Genomic DNA, 19049 nt, shown 5'->3' with positions numbered 1-19049 from the left:
CCCCTTTGGGAAATGGGTTGGAATAACCCAAGGCCTGAGGGGACCCACGAGGTCATTAAGTACAGGAATTACAAGGGCAGGGGAGATAGTCCCACCATAAAGGTCACAGTCATTGTTTCCTACTGTCCCCCAGCATCCCTTGTCCCACGGGGTTTCCTCTCGGGTTAGAAAGAAAGAAACCATAGTTTACAAACACCTCTTTATTGCAGACATTTCAGGTACAGATACATGGAAGAAGCTGTATTGCAGATTTTATACAGGATGGTTTAAGAGGCAGCAGGCATCTACCTCTCCCCAACCCAAACTTCCCCAAACACAGCAGCTGGAGACCAGTCCCAATGAAATCTGAATATGCTGCCCTGACAAACAGCACATCCAGCTCTGTGTGTGCCCAGTTTAGCCAGGAAACCTGAGGGGTCTGAGAAAATCCTTCTCCTTCTCCCATAGTGGGTGAGGGGAAAGGTATGCCTTTACAGATCCGCCTGAGCTGAGGTGCCCTTTCCAATCCTAAACTCTGACAGCATTAGCCCAAAATTCTGGGTTTGGTTCTAGTCTGCAGTTACTAATTTGCTACTAGGTTTACACCATCCAGTGGTCTCAGGACAGAAGGGCTAGATTTCTACTGGACAAGACCTCTGCCCCCAAAACTGAGGAGCAGAAAAATGTCCTAATAGTTGACTTCCTAGGATTTGAAGGTGTGCAGTGTGTCTAACAAATAGGAGGTGGACAGGAAATGTCCGAGAGGTCTGAGAACTAATATGAATCCTTTATGCTCAGACCGACTTCTCTCATTGTTCCAAATCTACATTCCACCCCAATGGGGACTAGCTCTGTGGGCAATGACATCCCAAGCAGGTGGTACAGGATCTGGGCTGCCCTTTGCTTAGCTTGGGGGATATGGGCACCCTGGGTGGGATCCTGTCCATTCTGGTGACAGACAAGGTCCCTCTGTCATTTTTGTTGAGACCTCAGCCTAGACGGCTTGAACCTTGTAGGTTGTGTGTGCAAAGATCTCTTCAGCACAGCAACAGGATTCAGGATCCTCTCCTGCTACTAGAGCCCTGAACCTACCCACGGCAGAGGTCACAGGTGTCAGAACTGACAGCACTGGCTTCCTTGCAAAAGAAGATCAGGCCAGACCATACTCTCCCTGTTTGCTTAACCAAGACCAGCTAGTCTGTGGAGAACTCTGGCCCACAGGGCTTGAGAGTGTACTTCTGCCTGTGTTCTCCTTGCAGCAGGTACTGCTGAGTTAGGACAGGTGGGAGGGTGAGACATGAGACAATGGAACAGGGTAGCTGTTGATGCCTAGTCAACTATTAAACTAATTAAAACAATTTAAACTGTTAAGAAAATTTTCGTGTTTTATTGTATCATGAGGCATTGAAACATCTGAACAAATCAATATCTGGGTGGTGAGGCAGCTGCTTTCTCCTTCACTTCTTTGGGTTACTAGAGCAACTTGTCAGTAGATTAAAAAAAAAAAAAAGACAACCTTTTGCATTACTTAAGTCTTTCCAAGGCATGCGCTGGTACAACACAAACTTCTCCCATCAGATGCAACTAGGCTAGTGTCCAAACATCATGCACAACACCTTGGTGGCAGCAGCGCACTGCGCCCACTCCCACTGTGGCCCTGCTTATTTGTGTATGATATTTGGAGCATCTGGAGGAGTGTGATAGTACTGGGAAGAGGAGGGAGGAGGAAACAGCATGAGTGCCTGGCCAGGAGGAGGTCAGCCGAAGTTGTGCAGGGCAAGCCTGAACATGTCATTGGTGCAAACCCAAGCATCATTGATGTTCTTTAATAGGAACATCTGGTGGAACCCCATGATAGGGTCTTCATCAGCCTGTGAGGAGAGAGAAAATGATTCAGTAAGAGGACCAAGAACAGAAAAGGAATTCAGTGGTAGGGGAGTAGTGCAGAGAATGTCAACTTTGGGATCACAATCTCCTGTCCTGGTCTCAAATCCCAATATAACTAATGTGAATGCAAATTGATATAATGTATCAAACACTGTACTGGGCACATACAAGCCAACAGATGGCAGCTCCCACTACCATGTGCATTAAAAATACAGATTGTTTCACCAGTTAGCTTCAACAATGAAGCAGAGAATATACCTGCCTTCAAACCCATATCTCTGGGCACAAATGATCAAAATTTTTGAAGAATCTTTTAGTACTTACCATGTAATTTATAGTATCAAAAAAATGCAAACAAGGGCTGGGGAAAAAGCTCAGTTGGTAGAGTGCTTGCCTTGCAATCAATCCCTAGCATGCGCGCGCGCACGCGCACGCGCGCACACACACACACACACACACACACACACACACACACACACAAACAAACAAATAACAAAATTAAAAACAAAAACAAAACCTGCAAACAGTCTTAGTATTTGATAATGCCATTCAATCCAATCTGGAGAAACTATTGCTAATACTGACAGGGGCTAGGTGAGAAAAGGCTTAAAACTGAATTCACAATGGGATCACAAATTGATGGGAAAAACAGTATAAACTTGGGTGATCTGTTTCCTGTTGTGTAATATACAACACTGTAATGGAAAAAGAAAGGCAAGCAGTCTCTAGCCAAAATGGAGAAAAGTGGGATGAGGCCTAACTAAAGTAAGAGTCCAGTTAACCAGTGGTGTCTACAATATCAACTGTGTTTCTGGGAATTAATGTCAACAAAGTAGCAAATCAGTCATTGGGAACTGTAGTTCTAGAGACAGAAACATCAGGAAGAATCTGAAACCAGGTGGGAAGGGGCTCTGTTAAGGATCCTAACTAAGAAAGTAGGCATTGAGTATCTTGGAGATACCTTTTTTTTTTTTTTAAATATTTTTTTATTGTAGATGAACACAATACCTTTATTTTATTTGTTTTCATTTTTATGTGGTGCCAGGGATCAAACCCAGCGCCTCACGCACACTAGGCAAGTATTCTACCACTGAGCCACAACCCTGGCTCCTCTTTTTATTTATTTTTTAATATTTTTAGCTGTAGATGAAACAATATCTTCATTTTATTTATTTATTTTTTTTTATGTGGTGCTGAGAATCGAAACCAGTACCTGGCACATGATAGGCAAACTCTCTACAATTGAGCCACAACTCCAGCCCTGGAGATACCTCTTAAATCCTGAGAGCCTAATTAGATATAGAATATCTTGGACAGACAGGAGAAACTGACAGGAAAGTCAGAAAGCATGTCTCTCAGGGTCCACTGCAGAGGCTGGGATATCCCTCCTTCCACAGCCATATTAGACTTAGGAAGCCCTGTCCTAACTAGCGTTGGGAAAGCACATGAACCTATTACTGTGAGCACCACCATGACACACATACTTCTAGGAGACTGGGACCTGGCCAAGGGGCAGTTAAATTTTCTTGTTTTGGGAAGAGAGACTTACCTTTTTAAAAATTTTTTTTGGGTACCAGGGATTGAACCCAGGAGTGCTTTACCACCAAGCAACACCCTTTTTATTTATTTTTTATTTCGAGACAGAGACTCACTAAATTGTTGAGTTTAGCCTTAAACTTGTAATCCTACTCAGCTTTCCAAGTTGCTGGGATTATAGGTGTGAGCCACCATACCTGGATGAAAGAAATATTTTGAAAACATGATCTGATTTTAATATGTTGGAGTACAATAGGTTCCTTCAAGAGTTACTAGGGGTCCAAAGGGCCAGGTAGGTTTGACAGGTTTGACAAGTCTGGATCCCACCCAATACTAGGGACTGAATCCGAGGATGCTCTACCACCAAGCTACATCCTCAGACCCTTTTAGTTTTTATTTTGAGATGGGGTATTGCTAAGTTGTTCAGGTTGGCCTCAAACTTGATATCCTCCTGCTTCCACCTCCCAAGAAGCTGGGATTGTAGGCATTTGCCACCAAGCTGGAAAGAATGACAGGTCTTGAGAAGAGGAAAGAAAAATGCAGGAGTTCCAGAAATTTGCTTTTCTAGGCAGATGAGGAGCCAGGTCAGGTAATAGCAATGCGGGCTTCAGAAAGGGACTGCCCCTTAGCACCCAGCTGGATAACCTAATACCCTGAGGTAGTTCAGGGGCCCAAGGGCTTAGCACTATAGCCTGACCCTTCTCCTATACCTTTTGTCTCCTTTCTATATTCCACACTGCTGGGTGGCACATGCCTGTAATCCCAGCAGCCTGGGAAGCTGACACAGGAAGATCACAAGTTCAAGGCCAGCCTCGCAAAAGCAAGGAGCTCAGCAACTCAGTGAGACCTTGTCTCTAAATAAAATATAAAATAGTGCTGGGGATGTGGCTCAGTGGTTGAGTGCCCCTGAGTTCAATCCCCAGTACTCCTCCCACCAAAAAAATACTCTAGATCATTGTTCTCTATTATAACTTTGCAATAATAGAAATGTTCTGTATCTATCCTGTACAATAGACTATGATTAACCATGAACATCTAAAATATACCTAGTACAATTGAGAAACTACATTTAAATTTTATTTAATTTTAATAAAATCCAAAATTGCGGGGCTGGAGGTTTAACTTGGTAGTAGAACTCTTGTCAACCATGTGCAAGGTCTTGGGTTCAATCCCCATCATCACAAAACAAACAAACAATAGCAACAACAACAACAACAAATATGACTAATGGCTATTGTATTGAACTTTGCAGGTCAAGACAGTCACTTTATCTAGCTGTCCCTTAATAAGCAGATCACATACACAGGAAAGGCAGGGGTCCAGAGTTCTGCTATTTGCTCAGGACTACTAATAACACTGTAGCAGCATTACTACCTTTAGCTGGCCCACAACCATGCTGATGATGCAGCTATCTGGCGTGGGCTGATGGTCCTGCGCCGTGATGCTGTGCTGGATTTTCTGGAACGGAAGGCTCTGCAAGAGAAAGAATGGGCCGTGGGCTGAGGTCTGAAGGGGCAAGGAAGGAGTACCCACACCCAAGCTTGGCTCTTACTTACAGTCAACTTCTCCACAATGGCAGCTTTCCCCTGAAACTGCTGTCCTTCCCACGTAAGGCATGATGCATCAATCTAAAAATGCACAGGAAACCCAGGGTCAGGGCCTCAGTACAAGGAATATCTCTTCTTAAGACCTGAGAAAGGGTCTTATTTGACAAAATGAGTCCACACTTCAGTTTTCGTGTCCACAAACAGGGGAACTAAGGTAGTTCCAAAGTTTATAGTATCAACAACTTTTAAAACCACAACCCATTGGTCCATGGGCCCAGACTCTAAATGCCTATTTAACAAAATATACTTATTGATTTCATTTCCCATTGTTATTCAAGAGCCTCTAATCTCCACAGGCTCCAGGAGGGCCATATGTGGCCAGTGCTCAGCCAAAAGCCATCCTGCCACATGGTTAGTAAGCATCAGCCCCAGAGATGTCATAAGAAATAATTTGGGGCTGGGCACGGTGGCCCACTCCTGTAATCCCAACGGTTTGGGAATCTGAGACAGAGGATCACGAGTTCAAAGCCAGCCTTAGCAACGGTGAGGTGCTAAGTAACTCAGTGAGATCCTGTCTCTAAATAAAATACAATATAGAGCTGGGGATGTGACTCAATAGTTGAGTGTCTCTGAATTCAATCCCCGGTACCCCCCGGCCAAAAAAAAAAAAAGAAAAGAAAAGAACTTGGGCTGGATGTTGTAGTGCTCACCTATAACCCCAGCTTCTTGGGAAGCTGAGGCAGGAGAGTTACAAGTTCACAGCCAACCTGGGTAAATAGCAACACTCTGTCTTGAAATAAAAATTTAAAATATGGGCTGAGGATGTAACTCAGTGCTTGCTTAGCATGTATGAGGCCCTGAGTTCAATCCCCAGTTCCACAAAAACAAAACAAATTTAAAAAAAAAATAAATAACTTGGAAAAATCCCAAGTTTATTACCATTTCCAGGTCTATGGCTGAGTTCTACCGTGGCCCTTCTAGGTACTCGAGTCAGGGAGGAATGGAGGCTAACAAGGCCTCTTCAAGACGTAGCCTGGAACCCTAGACTACTATCAACAGACAAAATGCCACATGGGATCCATTAAATTAGCCCTTTGATGCCTTCCCTTTCTTCAGAGGTAGAATTCAAAAGAGCCTCTGCTACTTCCAGTGATGACATTAGGCAAGCTACTTATTTTTCTGAGTCATAATTTCCTAATCTTCAAAGGGGAAATGTGCTAAGGATTATGAAACAATGTATAGTAAGTGCTCTTTTAGGACTTTGCTAAACTCTCTGTGTCAGACCTGATTTATTTATTTTTTTAGAACCATAATCGACAAGATTTATTTTGACTTTAATTTCTTTGCTAAAATTTAATTGAGTATTTAGTTTCTTCTTAGAAAAAAAATTTTTTATTGATTTTTTTTTTTAATATATGACAGCAGAATGCATTACACTACATATTACAAAGCCTGCTTTATTTGAGAGAAGATGAGACCAAACGTGCTCTAGGCACTGGGTTTGATCCCCAGCACTGGAAAAAGAAAAAAGTCTCTATTTGTAATGACAATCATCTTAAACTTAATATTTGTAATACTTATGCTGGGTTTGGTCTTTCACTGCTAAAAGTCCTTTCTTTCTTCTAAAATTTCTAATTGTTCCCTGGCTTTTTAAAGTTAGATTTTTAAAAAGGAGACTTTTTGCCCACAGCCTAACCAACCTCTGAGGCTATGCCTGGATGAATCATATCACTCCCATCCTGGGCAGATCTGCTAGCAGTGGCCTAATCAATTGCATCTCTATGACCGAATTTCAGGCAGGGTCAAGTACAAGTATAAATGAACACCATTAAAGTAGTAGTAAACAATGTCTACATAGAAGGGTTTCATTTCCCACATGTGTTCAGGGGCTTTTGGCTCCAAGGGAAGCTGAACCTGGGGTTCCAAGAGAGCTCAGCTCTGCCCTGAAAATGCTTATAGCTGCTGCCTCCAGAGAGTACCATAAGCCTCAGCCTCTGCCTGCTGCTACCCAGTCTGGACTAGAGGCACTCTCAGGACCATGGGCCCTGATAAGGTGGTGACCACATGGAATGGTAAGCCCGAATCCTCTGTCCAAGACAGTAGGATCCCCGTTCTTATGGAAGATGACAAAAGGAAATATGTAGTTGGACCAGGCCTTGATTCTCCTTTCCTATGAACAGAAACTCTTAGAGGAAGAGCCAGGACAGCCCAAACTTGTGAAGTGGACACACTAGCCCAACATCTTTTTAAAGTATAAATATAGTTTTTAGTGTAGATGGACACAATACCTTTATTTAATTTATTTATTTTTATGCAGTACTGAGGATTAAACTTAGTGCCTCACACATGCTAGGCAAGGGGTTTACCACTAAGCTACAGTTCCAGCCCACTGGCCCAACATCTGAATTGATCCTCTGAAGTTCTACTCTGGCCATAAAGCTGAAGACTTACATAAATTGCACCTAGCTGGGTTCTGTCATTATCAAATAACTGGTAGTAATGTTGAATGAAGCTGGATCCAATCTGCTCCCAAATTGGCTTATCTCCCATTCTGGAGAGTCACCCAGCGTCACTGAGACCTGCAAGAACAGTGAGACAAAAAGGCAAGCATTGGTACTCCAAGATGAGGAGGTAGTCAGCCACTGACCTCTACCCCTTCCCTGGCCTCATTGCACAGGGAATCCTTTGCTGAGGTTTGTTCTCTTAAGGAACATGGAGAAATCCTAGGGATTTGATAAGACATCTCCTTCCAAGCTAGACCAATGCTAGAAGCCCAGAGAAGGGCCAAAGTCAGTTCTTCCTTTGAGGAGCTCTTGGTTGATGAGTCAGAGTACCAAGGTTATGGAGCACACAGGATGGGTGTTGAGGGTTGAGCCCTGAGAAAGGAAAATCAGAGCAGATCCTGCAATGTCCAATAAGGAGTAGGCCCTTGAAATAGAAGCTAAGCAATTGCTCTAGCCCCCTATGTTTTCATTTAATCCTTTCAGCAAGCTATAAACCAGAGTTACTACTATCCTTCTTACTTCACAGACCAGAAATTACCGATGTCTATGTATGGAATGTTTCAATTGCAGACCTCAGGCCCCCACACTGTCCCAGGGTTTTGTTGGCAGGTGGGGGAAGATCCATTGAGAATAGGGAAGTGATGGCTCCTCAAGGCCCACTTCTAACAAAAAGAACAAAAATAACTCCGTTAGTCTCAAAGGAGCAGTTGGCATCTGTGAGGTTAGTTGATATCCGATTTGGCCCTTTCTGGGGCATTTCTCCATTGATGAGGATGACTTTTCCCTGCCTCAGAGCTGGGGCCATGAGTTCAGAGGATCAGAGTAATGATAGCTGAGGGGTATGGAAAAGGGGAAAACAATAATTTCTTTACATCCCATCCTAGTACTGCCTTATCCCTAGGGGGTATCTTGAAGGGAGTCCCCCTCCTGGCCACAGATAATAATCTCTAGGACTCCGAATAGAAAGCCCAAGCCCTGGCCCACACTTCTCTGCACCTTGCGTTCTGTAGTTGTCTTTGAATGGAGAGGAGCATGCCCCTGTCTGATAATAGGACTGTGAGCCAAAGCAGAGAGGAAGTGGGTTCAATTCCAACAGACAATCATGACATCAGTCACTACCCTAAAGGGATTTCTTCCTCAGCCTCCCCAGTAAAATGGGGATCCTAACTCTAATGTTGCCAGTGGTTGTGTAGCTTCACTGGAGAACTTGGTTAAATCTCTTGTTTAATGTGGTAAATACAGACTCACTCAAGTCCCTGTGACTTCACCCTAGGCCAGAGAAGCCATAAGGTACCAACAGTTACAACACAGCCAATCCCCCAGCCTATGACCAATAATCCAGCCAATGAGGATCTAAGAAACTAAGCCAATTTTTAATTTTAGGTCCCCTGAGAGGTAGTAGCACTAAAAATAGAAGCTCAGTACTGGGATGACTGAGAAATGTCCAGGAAGGTCTAGAATAAGCAGAGAAGAAAGCTTGGATCTGGCTACACCTATACATAGGAACAGAAGGTGTCTCAATTCGTACTCTGCCACAAAAAAGTCAACTAGTGGGAGAAGCAAAGGACCCATTAGCTAGTCTCAGTTGTTCTCTTGGGAACTTTTTCAAGAGGTTAGACAAAAGCTGTACCCACACAGAAACTCATAGAGTACCTGAGGCAGGGCATAGCCTCCCATCACATCTCTGCCCCTCCACCTAGTATTCACTGTGCTTAGTTCTCTCAATCCTGCCCCAATTCCACAGCATCCCCCATGATATCTTACCCAATCCCCAGACCTCTGGGGGCAGGGGTAGATTGCAGGAATGAACTGAGCCATCTCTCCTGCCACAATCCATGGCAGGGTTGGGCAGCCTTCAGGGCAGGTCCAGAAAAAAATGTATGCCAATAAGAAGACACAGTACCAGCAGATATCTGATGGCATGTAAACAGAGGGCAGGAAAGCAGAAAGTTGGAGATGGAGGAAGGGGAACTGGGACTGGAAGTTGATGCAAACACAAGAAAAGTGCTGCCACATGGTAGGACAGAGAAAGTATGGGGGTGTGTTTTCCTTTTCCATTATTGTTCTTAATGGTATGATAACTTTCTAATACAAAAACTACTTGATAAGAGTACTGGTGGAGGGATAAAGGAATAGAAGGGCTTCCTAGTTTGGTGGGGCATAGTGAGCTCACCACCCATCAGTGTGTTAATACTGGGGCTTCTAGTCAGGGCCAGCACTTGTTTTCCATGAACTTTCCACTCCCAAGCTCTAAAACACAAAGCTGGCCACATTCCTACCCTACAACACCCTCAACCTTGGTTGAAAGACCAAATCCCCAAAGCTCTGCCAATGGTCATCCATTGTCCACTTATCCCTATCCCTATCTTATCAATCATTTTCTCCTACTTTTATCTAGTAATGCCAAACACATACACATACCATAACTTGTCCAGTACTTGCTCACCTGGATTTACGCACAGGTGAGTCTCCTGCCAAGATAACCTCATCTGCCTGATCAGTTCTGGCTCTTCTCCCCAAAATCAACCTGTGTGCAAACCCTTATTAATATATAGGCCTTGCTCCTCTGCCCAAGAACACTGTGGCTCTGGGTTGTGGGTATTCCAGGTGAAGGGCTGGCAAGCCTTGACTATGTTCCTAACACATTTACTATGGAAATAACAGCCTGTAAGGAAACAAAATGCCAAGGCTTACAGGCAGCCTCACATCACGTTGGGGACTGACCTTCATCCTGATGGCTTCTCCTACAGCTCTTCTGAGAGGCCGCTGACCACATCATCTCCTGTTTCACCCCAACCGTCTGCTGGTTGACAGGTCAGACTCCTCGAGGAGCTATCATCACCCACTGAGCATCAGCCTCCACTGACCCTTAGGTCTCTGTGGGTGCAAAGACCCTCTGAGAATGTCTCAAAAACTGTGGTCCTTTCCCAAGAAATGTGCACAGAGGTAGGATTGCCCCCACTTTATGAACAATTTCAGATTGTTCTGACTCCCTATGGGTTAGCTACCATTCCCAGCTACCCAACTTTGTCTCTTGCTGTCCACTTCCTTCCCTCTTTGGCAGCCACATTAGGCACTTTCCTGATTCTGGAAATTCTGCTTTTCTTACCCAAGGGCTTTGTAAATACTGCTTTTTCTATTTGGCTCACTCTTGCCCCAACACCCCTGGCTCCATGTCATAAACGTCAATCAAATGTTACCACCTCATCAACACTTTACTGACTTCCCAGTTTAGATAGCCCACCAGATACTCATTTTACCTGCTGTACTGTTTTCTCAGCGCCACATAGATTGTCCCACTTATATACTTTTTTATGGTCTGTTTCCCTGATAAAGGCATCTCTCTAGTCACCCCTATTCCATGGTGCCTGATTCAACAATAACTTTTTTTTTGATTGACTGCATAAATTCATGGGACTCCTTGTCTGGAGGAGTCAATGCTGGCAAATCCTGCTCAATTTAAGTGGCCCACTGACCCACTTCCCCCCGGCCCACACCTTCAAAGTTGCCAGGAAACGATCCTTTGTCATCTATCCAGTTATCTGTCTGTGGAGTGTCAGGTGGGGCTTAACCAACACTGTCTCACTAAAGGTTCTTGTCATCTGAGGGGCGACTGTAGCTGAATAGCAGACATACAGCCATCCCTTCAAAGATCTAGCCGCTAGCCTGCTCCACCTTTCCCTTGTTGTGTGACCCTCTGACTCTGTCTCATCAGTAATTGTGGGCATATGAGAGAAATAACTGAGATCATAGAGGACCCAGTTGAGAGGAATTCTAAGTCAACACTAGGAAAAAGACCTTACTTAGCCTCTTGCAGGTAGGCCCATTGACCCAGAAATGGCAACTGTCTAGTCCATCACTCCTCTGCCTCAAGTCTATAAAGAGATGCCCGATGATTGGTCAGACAGAACCCTTTCTGAACTAAACAACAGAGGTCTAGCCCAGCACTGTACAAGCCTATTCTTCCTCTTCTACCTGGATGGTAGAATTTCCAGAGCCATTGGGCTACTCTGATTTATCCAGAAGTGGAATCCTGAGACCACATTCTGGTCTCTCTGCCCTGCATTTGCACCTCATTTCTCAAGTGGCTCACAAGATCTCTGGGGCCTCAGTCTTTTCATATGTGAACTGACAGCTTCATGCCATTAACTTTGTCAGGTTTACAGGGACTTGATTAAGGGAAGCCCCTAAGTGACCACTCCTGGTTTTATTTCCCCAGTACTGGGGATTGAATCCAGGGCCTTGCTCATGCTAGACAAGTGCTTTACCACTGAGCTACATCCCCATCCTCTAAGTAACCACTCCTGTGGTCTGCCACTACTATGCCTGGACAACATTGCTGTGACATCCCAAGACTGAGAACAGCAGGGAAATAAAGGTATGAACAGAGTTCACAGTGGGTAAAAGAAACACCTCCTCTAAGTCAAACTCTTCCACATGTCCTCTTCTTTGAGCTTCACAACAAGGCTGTAAGGCTGGTATGAGTATCTTCACTCGTAGATGAAGAAGCCATGACAAGGTTAAGAAGCAATTCGAGCCAGGAATAGTGGTACCAGCACTGTAATCCCAGCAATTCAGGAAACTGAGGCAGCAGAATCCCAAGCTGAAGACCAGCCTGGGAAACTTAGTGAGACCCTGTTGCAAAACAGCATTTATAAAAAAGAGCCAGGCACAGTGGCATACACCTATAATCCCAGTGGTTTAGGAAACTTGAAGGCAGGAGGATTACGAGTTTGAATGCAGCCTCACTAAGGTCCTAAGCAACCTAATAAGACACTGTCTCAAAAATAATAAGGGCTGAGGATGTGGCTCAGTGGTTAAGCACCCCGGTTCAATCCCTGAATTCCTGGCACAAAAAAATAAATAAATCTTAAAACAAAACAAAACAAAACAAAAGGCTGGAAATGTAGCTCAGTGGAAGAGAGCTTGTTGAGCATGTCTGAGACCTTGGGTTCAATCCCCAGTACTGTCAAAAAAAAAAAAAAAAAAAAAAGGAAGGAAGGAACAAAGGAATACAGGAATTCAAGACCATAAAAGGCCTCTAGCAGTTAGCATTACAATGTCCATAAAGATGAGCAAGACTGGAATAGCTGAGAACCAATGTGGGGCAAAAGAACATATAAAGACAGCAAAATAAGGTGGGAACAGAGCCTAGGCCTTTTCTTCCCGTTTGAAATCAGCAAGCTCCATACAACTCAGGATGGAAAATACCTGAGCACATGCTCACCAGGTCAAAGCAGGTTTAATATAGTGACAAATTCTTAGGACTGAAATCACCTGCAAGCAGAAGGGCTCCACACAGAGAACCTTCAAGGGGTCAGCAGACCTTCTAGTTTCTATCCTGGGGAAACCAAGTGGCTCCAATGGAGTAGTGGAGGCTTTAAGAAATAACCACTGGTCACAGTGATCAAGAGGTCGAGACAGGGGGATGCAAGTTCCAAGGCCAACCTGGACAATTTGGCAAGACCCTGTCTTAAAATAAAAAATGGAAAAGGGCTGGGAGTGTAGCTCAGTGGTAAAGCACCCTGGATCCAGTCCCCAGTACCAAAATAACTAAATAAATAGAAGAGAAAAGAAAAACAAGCACACACACAGCCAATTAACCCATCTGGGAACGTAGCTCAGTAGTAAAACGCTTGCCTAGCATGTGTGAGGCCCAGGTCTGATTCCCAGAACAAGAAAGAAAGAACATTCTGGAATTTTCCCAGTTAACCGAGGATAATGAGGTGAACAGTTCCAAGGCTCCCAAAACAACCCTTTCTCAGGAGGATAAGGATCAGAGTGAGGTTGGGATATATATTCTTTTTTTTTTTTTTTAAAGAGAGAGCGAGAGAGATAGAGAACTTTAATATTTATTTTTTAGTTTTTGGCGGACACAACATCTTTGTTTTGTATGTGGTGCTGAGGATCAAACCCAGGCCGCACGCATGCCAGGCGAGCGTGTTACCCTTAAGCCACATCCCCAGCCCGGGATATATATTCTTCATCTCTGTGGTAGCCCTGTGTCTAGCCTAGGGACTTATGGAGTCAGCACATAGCATGTACCAGCAACAAAAAAGGAATAAGGCCCAAGACAGTGAAAGAAGGTTCTCAGCCATTTGTCTACCAACAGTGGGAACCCTGGGGCCAAAAAGCAGGTCTACCTTGTGTCCCTGTTCCTTGCTAAGACACTTTCTCAGCCATAGCCAGACCTGAGCCAAGCATCCTGCCAGGAGCATACACTCCAAATAATAGAATAAGAAGGGAGATGGCAGCACATAGGCCTGATGGCCAGAGCATTGACCAGAACAATCATTCACATGGCCTGAAAGTCATCCCAGGGATAATCCACAAACTGCTGCCTCCCTTAGGGATAGATAGGACTGGTTCCTCTATGGCTCACCCTGCAAAGATGCCTTATGGTCACTATTCTAGGAATTCCTGCCATATACAGTCAAAGTTGGGAAACAAGTAGTTTTCTTAAACTGAATTCAAAACACAAACACCTTCAAATGGCCCACCTGAAAAAATTATACAAGAAGTCCAGTGTAAGGTTCAGCTCCATATCAGCCCAAAGAAATCCTGTCCAACTTTCAAATCCCATTTTGTGGAAAACTTTTTAGATCCACTCACCTGTCCTCTAAGGACTGTTTCTCTGTCTTGGAGGCCTTGTTGAGAAGTGGGGAACTAGATTCTAAAACAAGCAGCACCGTAATTTCTAAAGTCCCTGCTGGCCAGGTGAGGTGGTACACACCTATCATTCCAGCTACTTGAGATTAAGGAAGAAGAATCACCAGTTTAAGGTCAACCTACAAAACTTAGTGAGACCCTGCCTCAAAAAATAAAAGGGCTTGGGGCTGGGGCTGGGGCTGGGGCCCAGTGGTAGAGCGCTCACCTAGCATGTGCGAGGTCCTGGGTTTGATCCTCAGCACCACATAAAAATAAATAAATAAAATATTTTAAAAAATAAAAGGGCTGGATGTAGTTCAGTGGAAGAATATTTGCCTAGCATATGTAAGGCCCTGAAAAATTCCCTTCTGGCTCCTGTTCACCTTCCCAATACCTCAGGCAAGGGTCATCTGCTGAAACACCCAAAAAGCCTCCATGACCAGGTCTCTAGGGAGGAAGGGAGCCCCTGTATCTCTTATGCTGGAAAGATATCCTAATGGGCACTACTCTAGGTACAACTGCTTGGCACTTGAATCAAGCTGACCATGAGAGTTTCAGTCAAAGTGGCAGAAGCCACACACCCAGGGGACTGAAAGGCCACAGAAAATGCTGGGGAGATTCCTAGCCACTATGAAAACCCTTAGCAGACTCCTGGAAGACCAAAGAGCAGGTTGCAATTCAATAGTCACAGCAATTTAGAGTGGTGGCAGCCTCACTCAAATCTTTGTGAACCCACAATCCAGAGGTATACCTCCCTCGGCAGTTTCTGCCAGGCATAGGAGAGGAAGGGGGATCCACCAAGTCTTTTCTCTTCAGTCCCCTGATCATTTAAAAGCCTCCTCTCCTACACATGATTAAGGGACCCTGCAGGTAGGTCTCTCCAACAAGGCCCTCAGTACATAATACCAACATGATCCTGTCTGTCACCCCCAACATGGAGACCTCCTTTCCCCAGCACCAGGCTAGGTAGTATTCATTTTTCGTCTTATGCTCAGAGGTGTACATACAGAGAAGGACAAAGGCTGAAAAAATAAATAAAAAATAAAAAAGATCATTTAGAGAAAAGCAAAACCAAAAACCCTCACAATCACTGCCAACAAAGAGGAAAAAATTTCACACAGATACTAATGCCTCAGTAAGGAAATCCTGACATTTTGACATAATGTACCTTCCAGTTCTAAAATTTGAGAATTCTCTATCTCCCTTAAATCATTAATCCCATACCAACTCACCAATGGCAAAGACACCAGAATAAAGCAAGACTTGGCTCAGAGAGAAGTGTATTCCTGGTCATTAAGGGACCAAACTTGTTTTCAGTATTGGAGACTAAATCCAGGGCTACCATACTAGGCAAGCATGCTCGCCCTGAGCTATATTGATCCTTTTTTATTATTTGAGGCAGGGTCTTAGCTAATGTCAAACTTGTCATTCTTCTGCTTCAGCCTCCTAAACAGGGATTACAGATATGTATGACTGTGCCCAGCAAACAAATTTTGAGTTGAATGAAAGACATCTTCACAACCTGCTCCTTGCGTATACAGACATATACCAACAGCCCCATGTCAGGCTCCACGTTCCAAGTTAGTCCTACATGAACAGAGGGCACAGATAAGATCCTGAAGAACCTCAGAGTTCTCAGATGAGAAGAGAATCTAGATGGCCTGCCAAGTTCCAGAAAGGTCAAGGACTTCTCATAGTCAGGACTAGCAAGACAAACTCCAGACAAAAGTTACAAAAGGGATTAGAGTAGGAGGGAGGGGCCTGAATTCCTCCTACTCCAGGGTAACCTTGAAGAATGAATAGTATCTTTTTGATCCTGCAGGTTCTGGGACTCTAGCTCAGTAGTAGAGTGCTTGCCTAGCAAGTGCAAGGCCCTGGGTTGGATCCTCAGAACCAAAACACAAAAACAAACAAACAAAAAAACCACTAGCAATATACAAACTAATCCATGACCATAAGCCCACCTCACCTGAAACCTGTGTACTAGAAAGCACCAATAAAATCCAGAGGCTCTTGAAATAACTGTTTCTAGTTCTAAGAGAAGCCACCTCATTAACCCTACACATGTTCTGTGGGTAGTTCCTTTTCTTACTGCCCACCATTGGTAAACCAGGTCTCTCCTGAGCCTACTGAATGGACCTGATTTCTAAAGGCCAAGATGTGGATTAGGAAAGTTAATTCCAGAGAAGGTAGTCCCTGGTGAGATCTAAGGAGCATTCTTTGCCTATTCTTCTGAACCAGAAAGAATCATTAGGCAGAGCAATTCAACTAAAGGAAAACTTCTAAGTCAAGAACAGAATGGCCAGAAAAATATCATCTGGGGAAATATTCAAGAGAAAGAAAAAGGACAGGGCCAGTGGTTGACTGCATTATGGGCTTAATCCAGCCTTCCTAAGAGACCTAGCATTTTGCTTGCTGCTGAGGCCAAGTCTGCAGAGATGGAGCTGCTGTGGTCCCTTCAAAACCTGTGGCTCAAAAGCTGCAGAGGAATCAAGTCTTAACAAATTATTACTCCCAAGTCCCAGGATTTTTTTCTGAACTAATTTCTTAATTTATTATTCAAACAGAAGTGCCTTTTCAAAGCATGACTGATAGTAACTATGTGGCCACAACCCTTCTTCCAGAACTCGGTGGGGTCTCTGGTACCATTATTAAGGGCACTTTCCCAAGACCCAATTGGCTTCCTCCCTGTTCACAGGCAGTTCCAACTGTTGGGATGGGGAAGCCTGGCTTTCTGCAGCTTCCAGCTCTATTTCTGCCACTCAGGCTTCAAAAGGGCCCTGCAGAGTCTGAATCTGACACCTACAGCTCAAATGCACCCCACCCTCAAGATCCCTTCCACCTTGGTGTCTTGTTTGGCACTAGGTTCAAGGAACTCAGGCCTGGATTCTACTTCCCCTTGCAATAAACCGCACCTAGCCATCCTCTTCTGCGGGGCAATTCTATGCTTACTCCAGAAGGTCCCGACGTCAAAACTGGACTGTGCCTAAAAGGTCTAACAAAACCTTAGGCTCACACTTCCAACTTCATCTTTTTGGCTTCTTTCCTCCCTTTCTCCACTAACACAGCCTGCCAACACACTCGTAGCTGGGACCTGGTAACTAAGCCGCACTACCACATCAGGTTCACATTTCCCCAAACTGGCTACAGGTAAAGTCCCACGTGGAACTCTCGCGCCCGATTCCCCGACCCTACCCTCCATTCAGAAGCTAGCATGGGTTCCACCACAGGAGTGGTAGATTTCGTGCACTCCTAGCAGGCAGCCAGGCAGGGAGCGGAGCGTTCACTTACATCCTGGCATGACTACAGTCTGGGACCGAGTAAGAGTTCCAAGCCCCGACTGCGGCAGGCGGGCACCCTTACCCATGCTGGCTCTGGAGTGAGCCGGGTGGCGCTGCCCATCCCCGGATCTTCGCAGGCGGGTGGCGGGACGCGGGGATGGTGTCTGCCCGCTAGCCTGCCCGGAGAGCTTTCGGGATTCGAGCAGGCCGGGCCAGGCCAGACCGGGCGGGGCCCGGAGCGCCCCATCCAGATGGTCCGAACTAGAGAAAAAGGCCTGGCCACAGCGCAGTCCGGCGCACCAGCCACCGCACCGTATAGCCCGGATAGGCGCCAGTCTGGCTCTCCGCGTTCCCCCAGGCCGCCGCTTCAGAGGACCGGCGGGAGGCGGAGCCGCGCGCCACACATGGCTCGGGCCCCGCGCGGCTTCGGGCCGTCGGGGGGGGAGGGGAGGGGCCTCCCGGAAACTCGCAGCAGAGGCTCTCGGCGGCCTAGAGCGCGGCTCTTGCGGCCCAGCCCCCGCCCCGGCACGCTGGCCCCAACACTCACCCGAGGGGCTGGCACGATGGCGGCAGCGGCGGCGGCAACCCAGCGCGGTCTGCGACCGACTGTCCCTTCCCCCCTGCCTTCCCTCGCCCACCCCGTTGCACTCTGGGAAATGCAGTCCCGCCCGCTCTCCTTTTTGGCATTAGCACGTCAAGAGAAAACTACAGTTCCCGGTGTGCTATGCATGGAGGCCCAGACACGGCCCGCAGCGCGGGAGGAGAGGCTAAGTCAGGGAGGGAGGCTACCCGGGAGAGCCCCTGAGAATTGTGGTCCAGCGGAAGCCTCTGGAACACGAAGGTTGGCGCCAGGGTAGGGTCAGGTCTCTGTTGTCGCCGGGTCCCAGCGGGCCGGCCCCGCCCAGGCTGTGCGGCCGTGGGTGGTTAGCCCCGCCTCTGTAGGAGGCCGGCCTGGCCCCGAGCTGGCCCGGGCGTCCCTCCCTGGGCCCCAGGGATGTTCGGCTCGCGAAACCTCGCTGCCTTTGGGCTCCGGCTGCCAATTCGAGCTGAGCCGTGAGGACTTAAGCCAGCCCGGGCGGAACCCAATTTCTGCTGTCCCACCATTTGGGAGCTCTGCCCCGGGGCCAATTGGGCCTAAAGCTGGTTTCCAGCAGACTAGACTTCTTGGGTGAATCTCAGATGCCCCTCAGGTGGGGCTTTCTGGAGCGATTACTCACATTTCTACAGCGGGATCTTCAAAACATTCTACATTTTGTCTTTTCTTTCCAGCAGATAGCTAGGAGTTTGATTTTTATTAAGAGAAATAACTAGCTCACCCAAAACTTTTCCCGATATTTAAAGGACTAGGAAATCAGTAAACCCTTCTCCCATCCTTTGCCCTTTACTTTCAACACCTTTTTCTTCGTTTCCCTGGTAACACAAACATCTGAAGGAAAGCTTATCTGTAGGTCAGGTTCATGCTGGGCAAATGGCTCTGCAGCCAACCTAGGACACCACAAGAAAGGGAAATAGCTTTAAGTCTTCTCTCCTGGCCTAAGATCTCTCAGTACTCCTGTTTTGCACCTTTAGCCACCCACACTTGCCTCCTGGGGATGACTGGTAAGATCAAGCTAAACTTGATTAAATCCCAGGACTGTTCAGACCACTTTACCTATCTAAATGCTTCT

At 45.9% G+C, this 19049-nt stretch overlaps 1 protein-coding gene across 3 annotated transcripts; it reads right to left on the bottom strand.

Annotated features, from left to right (window-relative positions):
- Positions 1-1344: 1344 nt before the first annotated feature.
- On the bottom strand, positions 1345-18086 carry Nutf2 (nuclear transport factor 2). Of its 3 annotated transcripts, none has more exons than XM_005318333.5 (5): positions 17930-18086; positions 7401-7528; positions 4959-5030; positions 4777-4875; positions 1345-1850 (listed from the first exon to the last, which is right to left on the bottom strand). In XM_005318333.5, the coding sequence occupies exons 2-5, from the start codon at positions 7497-7499 to the stop codon at positions 1737-1739; spliced, it is 384 nt and encodes a 127-aa protein (XP_005318390.1). In that variant the 5' UTR covers positions 7500-7528; positions 17930-18086; the 3' UTR covers positions 1345-1736. The 3 variants fall into 3 exon arrangements, with proteins under 3 accessions (XP_005318390.1, XP_077888674.1, XP_021577347.1); XM_078032548.1 differs by lacking the exon at positions 17930-18086 and adding an exon at positions 17393-17744; XM_021721672.3 differs by lacking the exon at positions 17930-18086 and adding an exon at positions 17465-17744.
- Between the last annotated feature and the right edge of the window lie 963 nt (positions 18087-19049).

The sequence above is a fragment of the Ictidomys tridecemlineatus genome, chromosome 15 (genome assembly GCF_052094955.1).
Source record: "Ictidomys tridecemlineatus isolate mIctTri1 chromosome 15, mIctTri1.hap1, whole genome shotgun sequence".
NCBI classification, from domain to species: Eukaryota; Metazoa; Chordata; class Mammalia; order Rodentia; family Sciuridae; genus Ictidomys; species Ictidomys tridecemlineatus.
Note: the sequence above shows the minus strand (reverse complement) of the source record. Positions and strands in the feature narration are given on the sequence as shown.

Bases quoted from the DNA above. Each gene is read 5' to 3' on its own strand.
- Nutf2 (XM_005318333.5), bottom strand. From the start codon at position 7,499: ATGGGAGATAAGCCAATTTGGGAGCAGATTGGATCCAGCTTCATTCAA. The intron at 5,031-7,400 runs GTAAGTCTTCAG...GTGCATTTTTAG, and splicing joins CCCAGCTAGGTGCAATTTAT to ATTGATGCATCATGCCTTAC. The intron at 4,876-4,958 runs GTAAGTAAGAGC...TTTCTCTTGCAG, and splicing joins CCATTGTGGAGAAGTTGACT to AGCCTTCCGTTCCAGAAAAT.